Source organism: Eucalyptus grandis, chromosome 2, assembly GCF_016545825.1.
Source record: "Eucalyptus grandis isolate ANBG69807.140 chromosome 2, ASM1654582v1, whole genome shotgun sequence".
Taxonomy (NCBI): Eukaryota; Viridiplantae; Streptophyta; class Magnoliopsida; order Myrtales; family Myrtaceae; genus Eucalyptus; species Eucalyptus grandis.
Genome location: NC_052613.1, coordinates 39751256 through 39760439, shown reverse-complemented (window position 1 = coordinate 39760439; position 9184 = coordinate 39751256). Strand labels below are relative to the sequence as shown.

The 9184-nt window shown below is 37.7% G+C and overlaps 1 protein-coding gene across 1 annotated transcript; it reads left to right on the top strand.

Annotated features, from left to right (window-relative positions):
* Window positions 1-210: 210 nt before the first annotated feature.
* On the top strand, window positions 211-2739 carry LOC104428366 (laccase-17). Its single transcript, XM_010041364.3, has 6 exons — window positions 211-339; window positions 477-628; window positions 771-1015; window positions 1111-1239; window positions 1348-2319; window positions 2484-2739. The coding sequence occupies exons 1-6, from the start codon at window positions 211-213 to the stop codon at window positions 2612-2614; spliced, it is 1758 nt and encodes a 585-aa protein (XP_010039666.2). The 3' UTR covers window positions 2615-2739.
* The last annotated feature ends 6445 nt before the right edge of the window (window positions 2740-9184 follow it).

Here is a 9184-nt window from a genome sequence, read left to right as displayed (position 1 = left end):
ATGATACGGAGCTGTTCCAGCTCCTCTATGTAATAAATTATGCATTTTTACTACCAAGTTAGCTAGGAACACTTGTTTATATATACTCTAGGAGATTGGTCATGCCGTATCCACAAGCAGTTCAGACTACATCCACAAGTTTTCTCAACTTTTACGCCCATCTGTTTCCTCTGTTCTGCTAAAAGAGAAGTGAGGTTGAGCAGAGAGAAAATGGGTGCTTCTTTCCTCCAGTCATGTCCCCTCGCCGGTTTCTTTCTCGTCGCATTATTTGCCTCATGCTTCTTTCCTGATCCTGCTCTCGTCGCCAGTGAAGGCGTGACCAGACATTACAAGTTCAAGGTATGCACAAATCGTCAATGAAACTATTTTTGAAATAAGATTGTATTCTACACTCGAACTATGTATACGATATGTACATGGACCTGTGTGATGACAATTCCTATTGTGATCTTTTCTTTCTAAACAAATGAAAGCAGGTCGTGTTGCAAAATGTAACGCGTTTATGCTATACCAAAAGTATGGTCACTATAAATGGGAAATTTCCGGGCCCACGAGTCATTGTCAGAGAAGGCGACCGACTTCTAATTGAAGTGGTTAACCATGTCCCAAACAACATCTCAATTCATTGGTATGACAAATTGCACTGAGTTGATAGCCTACAAACCATCATTGATTAATGTAGTCAATAGAAAGACACTTTCATAGTCTAGTCCTAAGCTAGTGTTCAACTGAGAGAATTTATTTCCTTTTGTGTTTTCTACACCAAACAGGCATGGAGTTCGACAACATCAGTCGGGATGGGCAGATGGTCCTGCATACGTGACTCAATGCCCGATACAAACTGATCAGAGTTATGTGTACAACTATACCATTGTAGGCCAAAGAGGCACTCTTTGGTGGCATGCGCATATATCATGGTTACGGTCAACTCTCTATGGTTCTCTTATCATCCTTCCGAAACATAATGATTCTTACCCATTCGCCAAGCCTCACAAAGAAATCCCCATCATCTTTGGTAACGCATTAGAGATGAGACTAATCCTAGCTCAACATTGCTTTAATATTAATTTTTTGTGTACCGAGAATCTAACTAAGGCTACAAAATTTCAGGTGAATGGTTTAATTCAAATACCGAGGCAATCATTAGTCAAGCCCTACAAACTGGTGGTGGACCTAATGTTTCCGATGCCTATACCATCAATGGACTTCCAGGACCATTATATAATTGTTCTGCCAAAGGTATCACATCTTGCATCGTGGATTATGTGAAACTCTCATTTCCATAGAAATTCTAGAAACATCCAAATGAAAACTGGAGCAAAAATTTCACCAAATGAATTCTTGCAGATACATACCGTCTCAAAGTGAAGCCAGGAAAGACTTACCTTCTTCGGTTAATCAATGCTGTACTCAATGATGAGCTCTTCTTTAGCATTGCAAACCACACGCTTACTGTGGTCGAAGCAGATGCTACTTATTTGAAACCCTTTGAGACTGAGACACTCCTAATAGCCCCTGGACAGACCACAAATGTCCTTATTAAGACAAAACCCTACTACCCAAAAGCCACTTTCCTCATGACTGCAAGGCCTTATGTGACTGGTCTAGGTACATTCGACAACTCTACCGTTGCCGGCATTTTAGAATATGAACCACCACTGAACGAACCTCATCAATCTCCTTCAATTAAGCAACTTCCGCTTTTTAAACCGACTCTCCCACCTTTGAACGACAGAGCCTTTGCGACAAATTTTACAACTAAGCTCCGGAGTCTAGCAACCCCACAATTTCCCGCCAATGTTCCTCTAAAGGTTGACCGGAGGTTCTTCTTCACAGTCAGTCTCGGAACTATTCCATGTCAGGGCAACCAAACTTGCCAAGGACCATATGGGACAATGCTTACAGCTGCTGTTAACAATGTATCTTTTACAATGCCGACCACTGCCCTCCTTCAAGCACACTACACTGGTCAATCGAACGGAGTCTACAGCCCGGACTTCCCGAGCCACCCGAAATCCATGTTCAACTTTACTGGCACCCCACCCAACAACACAAATGTGGGCAATGGAACAAAAGTGGTGGTCTTGCCTTTTAACACCAGTGTTGAGCTTATTATGCAGGACACGAGCATCCTTGGTGCTGAACGCCATCCCCTTCACTTGCATGGGTTCAACTTCTTTGTTGTGGGACAAGGATTTGGCAATTTTGACCCAAATAAGGACCCTGCAAACTTCAATCTTGTTGACCCAGTTGAGAGGAACACTGTGGGTGTGCCTTCTGGGGGTTGGGTTGCCACAAGGTTTTTAGCTGATAACCCAGGTGAGAAAAAAATCTGAAGAAAAACATACATAAAGCAATAGCAAGTACTCTGTCATTTTTATGTTTCTAAAGAACGTGGTAAAATCTTATGGGGTCCGTTATTGTGTCTAACTTTGCAATTTCTTTTTTAATGATGGATACTAATGAAAGTGATCATCATATAGGGGTGTGGTTCATGCACTGCCACTTGGAAGTTCACAGCAGTTGGGGCATGAAGATGGCATGGCTTGTCTTAGATGGGAAGCTACCCAATCAGAAGTTGCTTCCTCCACCTGCGGATCTTCCCAAGTGTTGATTGACGTCTCATTCTCTCTTTGGGATTGACTTTACTGAATGCTTTTCCTTCTTCTCTTTTTTCGGTTTGGGTGATTGTATTTCGTGATATTTCTATGGCCCTCTTAACTGGCTACGTAATCGGGATAGGCCAATCCTTCAGTAACTTTGGGTTTTCCTGGGATGGTATGGGCAAAGCAAAGAGATGAAATGTTGAGCCACTTACTGTCCTAAAGTAAAAATTCTTCCCAGACGAATTGATTAAGCGTGCTTTCGGTAGCCATTGAGTACAGTGCTAATCGTTATTTGAATCCGCAAGGAGGTTTAAACTATCAGTCCTCCGTGCGTTGTTGCCCTGCCTTTCTTCGAGTGTTTAGCCTCCTGTTGGTCTTTTTGCTTGTTTTCTATTTTCATTGTACTTATTAGTAATCGATTTAGTTGCATGTTTGAATAAACCCATGTTGATTCTTCATCGTATTGGCTTGGATTGCGTGCCTGAATTTGTGATTATGTGCTGAATGCGTCTGTTCGATCTATGCATGGATCGTAGGAACTCGGCCATGTTTTGCCCACATAATGCATCCCGGATCTCTTCCAACACCCGTTCGCATGTAGTCATGTTGCCTTACATGTTCAATTCATGGTTATCTTATCTTCGCTTCAATTTCCTCCATTGTTCTGTATTTGTTTTCGTCACTTCTATGCACATCAAGAAGTGAGCAATTTTTGTTCTATTCAAGTTCTGCCTGAAACCTACTTATTGGAACCTATTTAAAACCTACACTGCATACCTTGGAAGCCATCCTGGCATAAGTTCTAAAGTCACTTTCAGGGTCTATCCGAAAATCATATGGACCTCTCATTAAATCTCTTGTAACAAGAAAAAGATGGGGCCATCATTTTCCCTTACCATTTGTTGGCTAAAAAGAAGAGAATTAGAAGAAAGAATCTAACATCCCTGTGATTACCCAAAGCTGGTTCAAAACCTTAAACTTTCAGTATGTACAAAATTACTCATTAATGCAAATACTCTGATTGACATTGATTCTTTTCTTGCAAACGGCCCCCTATTTTATTTCCACCATGGTTTTCCCCACATAACTTCTAGAAAAAAAGTTTACCAACTACTATAATAACGGATGTTTTGGGTTCTTTCATGTAAGCCACACTATTAGTGCTACATATATTTCTTAATGCTGGGAGTATTCACTTCTCTTCAAATCATGTATTCAACTACCCCTCAAAGAGACGCATTGTTATAAAACACTAAACCACAAGGATACTTGCAGGGGTCAATGTGGATAAATAGTCTCAATTTTAGGCTCTCGGTCCAATTTCTGGTTCTTAATTCGGTTCTCTAGGAAATCAAGAACCGAACTGCATCATATAGGTTCTTAAGAATAGGAACCAGGAACCAGACCAACTCTCCCTAAAACTTGGAACCAGTTTGATTATCCAATTTCCAGTTCTACCCTGAAACCATGTTTACCCCTAGTGTACACTAACCTCAACAGGAAGTCTAAATTTGAAAAGTCCTAAATTTAAATTGATGATTTATTAGTGCAAATTTTCGTTAATGCACAAGTCTCATTGCAAAGTGTGAGTGTGATTTAGGATCCAAATTATTGTGCATATGGAATATAGGTTGATTCAAGCAAATGAGACTTAGTTCATATTTATTTCCTCGTTTAGTTAATCTAGGAGAGAGTCATGACATATCATAGATTCACTTTCCGCATTGAGCATTAAGCATATCTTGGAGAGTTTATATCGAACTTACATTTATAGCTCACGGTCTTGTCTGAGCATTAATAAAAAGTTTTTTTATTTTTTTTATTTTGCTCGATACAAATCTTGTCCTTTATTTTTCTTGTCATTTATTTATTTCATTAGCTTTTTATTATTATTGCCTGGTCGTTTATTTATTTATTTATTTGTTTGAATAAGTATGCATAGTCACTTTTTATATGTTTATAGTATTTAAGGAATAAAAATTGAAGAAAATCGCATATAAATCATTTTCTTATAGAGAAGAGGTTTCGGGCTTTAGATTAATCCAACGTAATTAAATCAACTTACGAATCTCTAATTCACAAGATTGAAATGCATTCCCATATCCTATTCGAGTTCTTAATCGACTCATAACGAGTTAGTGGCAATTCCAAGATAATTTGAATTGCATATTTGGATTGAAATATCAAGTTGCGATTGATAGAATTTAGGAGGGTTCGTGCTCAGTATAGACCCTACCTCATAAGAGAAACGGCTCTTGTTGACTTAGTAATCCCTCATCAACTTACCTCGGGAATTTATTTGGCCCTTGGAAGGGTTGTGACAACAATCAATGTATTTTTTCAACACTAGGTGGGGATGTGAAGTTGTTTTGAGCCTTTTTCTTTAATTATCTTTTGTCCTTTTTTTTTATAAGGGGTGTTATGAAAAAAAAAATTATAGAACGGATGATCCATCATCCCTCCTTGATGACTATTGGGTAAAGAAAAAATGAATTTCGTTTGTTGATTGTAAAATCTTCAAGATTTTGTTTATTACAACATTTTGTTAAAAGTTACAAAAAAGAGACATAATTTGTTATGATACGAGGATTCATTTTTCCATGGACCATAAAACTACTGAATTCAATAAACTCCAACACACAGATTATTTCCACCAATAAAAAAATTATTTATTGTACCCAATCTCGAATATGATACAATAGAGTAGACGATATGTCATTATGCATCATTTAATGACCACCCACGGTAATTCTATCATTTAATAACAAAACGGACAACGCGGCAGCAGCAACGGCAACGTCTTCGGTATCAGACAACACGGACAACACGGCAGTAGCAATGGCAACGTCATTGGCAGCAGTGGCAACTCCCACTTTGGCGGCGGCGGCCGCAACTGCCGTGTGATCGTTATCTTTGAAATGTTAGCCTTCTGTTTCAATTCACGACGATTTTCGAAAATAACACCGCCGGTTGTAGCGATGACATTGACTATGCTGACACATATCCACCTCAGAGTGGCCCAGCATGAAGTGTTGTTGCTTTTAAAAGATACCAAAACTGGAACATTCCATGCCACTGGAGGAGGGAAGTACTGAAAACCCGGACAATTTTGTGGACAATTATTGCTCTCCATTAGGAAAACTCTCTGAGAATGTACGTTAGAAGGGATGATTGAAAAATATGACGAAGAGTAGGGAAATTTCATATCATGTACCACATAGTCATGATTTGATGTTAATGACATTCTTTTCGGATTTAAGAATTCATATCACAAAAGATCACAAATTATGCTTACTTTTTTTTGTGTCACTAAAGACACTTCCCTTACTTTTTGTGACATAAATACCTTTAAAAAAATTGTGTTATAATAATCCATAAACTTATATCAATGTGACAAATATATCCTAACTAAAACTGAAATAAAATGTATACAAAGGGTTTAGGACATAGACTTAATTGGCATTGTCTGATCTGGACTATGTATTTGCAATTGCGTGTTTAGCGTATCCGCATGAGCCTCGGCCTTACTAATGGCCTCGCCAGAGTCGACAACTCAAGCCAGTAAAGTCAGAATGTTTGGAGCATCCCTTAAACACGCTGGACCATATGCAATCTCTCTCTTCCTTCCCTTTGGTCCTTTTTTTCTTTTTTTGGCTTTTTTAGTTCTCCATTTTCCTATTTATCTTTTTCTCAAGTGATGTTTGCATGGTGCCAATGTGGCGCTACATTTTCTCAAAAAATATTAAAAATGCCACGACAAAAGGTTATCACACATACAAATTTGAAATTTTGTGTGATATAAAAAAAAAAGTTTAGGATATTATTGTTGTAGTGAGTATAATCTAAGGTTTATAGTGACATATTTCTTCTTCTTCTTCTTCTTCTTCTTCTAGTTTGTGACCTTTCTCTTATGATCAAGTTCCCGTCTATGAACTACGACCCATTGTATGCACAAGATTATTATTCCTTTAGAGTGCATACCTTTTTTTATGATCAAGTTCCCGTCTATGACCTACAACCCATTGTATGCACAAGATTCTTATTCCTTTAGAGTGCGTGCAAACATGTTCTCTTAGGCGGACATGATAACTATCATATTTCTTTGTTTGTTGTATTTTTCTGTTTTTGGGAACATGTTTGGAATAGATTCCGTTTGGTAACACAATTCATTTTTTTACTTTTGGAATAAATTTTTAGTTTAGAAAATAATTTGGAATAGAAATGAGAAATAAAAAAATGAAAAATAAAAATTTTATCATCGTTCACTCTCGCTTGCTACATAACTACCCACCCGTTGCCGCCACCAGCCACCTACCAACCACCAAAGTGAGAGAAATTTTATATCATTATCAAACAAGTATTTATGCTCAAAAATTCATCCATGGAATAAAAATAGAAAAAATTATTTCTAGGACAAAATATTATTATTTGCGTCATTATTGCAAGGCAAATCTTAGTCACCATACTTTCTATCCCGTGCACTGTTATGTGGGCCCGAAGCTACAACGCTCTAGGTCGAAGATAGGAAGCAAAATTGAATTTGTTTCCCCCTCCTGATAAGCTTTAAGGAAATTTTTGAAAAAAGTAATGGTCATACACAAAGCAAAAGGAGAGACGACTTTTTGTAAATTTTGGGGTTGATCAAGGTCGGCCGATGTTCAATATAAGTATAGCTAAAAAACAAAGGAGTACCTTTTTTATTCGTGTACTTTTCTTATAGTGAAAGCTGCACATAAGAATGAGAGAATTGTAGCAAGTGTGTCCTAAGGACATAAGTTCTAAGAAGAGATGAAAAAAGGAGAAAAATTATTTAGAAAGTCTTAAATCTTTTGCACTTTTGCCAATTCAATTATAAACTCATCAAATTTATCAACTGAGTTATAAATATTTTCACACTTTACCAATTAGGTCTATCGGCCAATTGTAGCCGAAAATCTATAATATGGACACCGGCTAACGTTAACTTTGACAATAATATTTTAATTTTTTCAATTTATTATTTTTTTTTTCATTTTTTCCCCTTCCCATCTTCTTCCTCCCCTAGCTTGTCTCTAGGCCTTGGCAATTGCCTAGAGATGCAAGGTCAACCTCACCAACATCAAGTGAGCCACGCTTACCCCTAGCAAGGCTATGAGGTTTGAGTCTCGCCCTAGCACAACAAGGCTCAACCTCTCCCAACAATAGTAAGGTCAAGCCTTACTAGTGGCTAGCGGGAACAAGCTCGCTGGAGGCTAGTGAGGTTGACCTTGCTAGCCCTAACTTTGGCTGGTTGTCAGCTATCGCCAAAGCCCGGCAACTAGCTAGAGGAAGAAGAAGAAGAATGGAAAAAAAAAAAAAAGGAAAAATAAAAGAAAAATAAATACATAATTTTCTAAAATATCAAACATTGTTCACGCTAGCATTAGCCGCACCATGTAGGACAACTAGCATTCATGTCGGTGAGATGGACTCGATTGACAAAATGTGAAAATATTTAAGACCTAAATGGCAAAATTTAAAGGTTTCTAACTAAATTAGTAAAAGTGCCGTAGGTTTAGAACTTTTTGAACAATTTTCCTAGAAAAACTTATTCAAGGATGGTGTAAGTTGGCCCAATTATTAAGATCCCCGGGCCCAATTATTGAGATCCTTAGGCCCACCAATAAACTATGCAATGGAATGTTATGCAAATAAATTATCTCACCCATTCAAGATCTCTAATTGGACATCAACTTAATCTCCTAAACTCTGTATAAGCATTTTTGTGATAAGTACACTCAGAGTGCCACAAATTTTGTGCGAAGCCCACTTGAGGGCCACAAAGTTGAAAATTCGAAAACTTAAGTACCATTGGCGATTTGTCTCATAAAAAAATCCGACATAGACGCCGATCATCCTATATGGCATTGCTAGTGTTGACAGTGCTGATATGGACATTTAATTAAAAAAATTCAAAAATTTTTAAAAAAAATCAACATTAGATTGGGAAACTGATAAAAAAAAATCCACGTAGGATGATTAGCTAGAAGTGACATTCAATGATCGATTTTACTCTGATGTGGCACTTAAGTGAGCAAAAAAAAGTTATGGCACTCCCTTTAGCATCATAAGAAAGTCATGGCACTCTTACTATTCTTACATAGAAAATTGGGGGATTAATCTTTAGACTCTATATTAGCACAAGTGTCATTTGAATCAAGCAAGGAAATATCAACAATTATTGAGAGAAGGACACCCCAACTATTAAAACTCGGTACATGTGAACACATAAATACCAAAACTTCCAAAAGATATACTTAAGTACCACTTTTAAAAAAAATTGGACACTTAAGTGCCAATACCGGCAATGCTTGTCGAAACCCAATGTGGCATTGTGGCATTATTTTATTAATAAAACCAATTGACATGGATGGTTGGAGTGTTTACTTGACAATCCTTGTCCCAAAACGACGTCGGTTTGCCTCAAAATTTGATTTTTAACATAATAACTATTTTAAAAAAAAAACACAACAAATAAGCAAGGGCCTCCACAACCCTCATCACTGACGCCCCCACCATTGTTAGAAAGGGCCGGCAATGATGCGGCGAGGGGGCGAGGA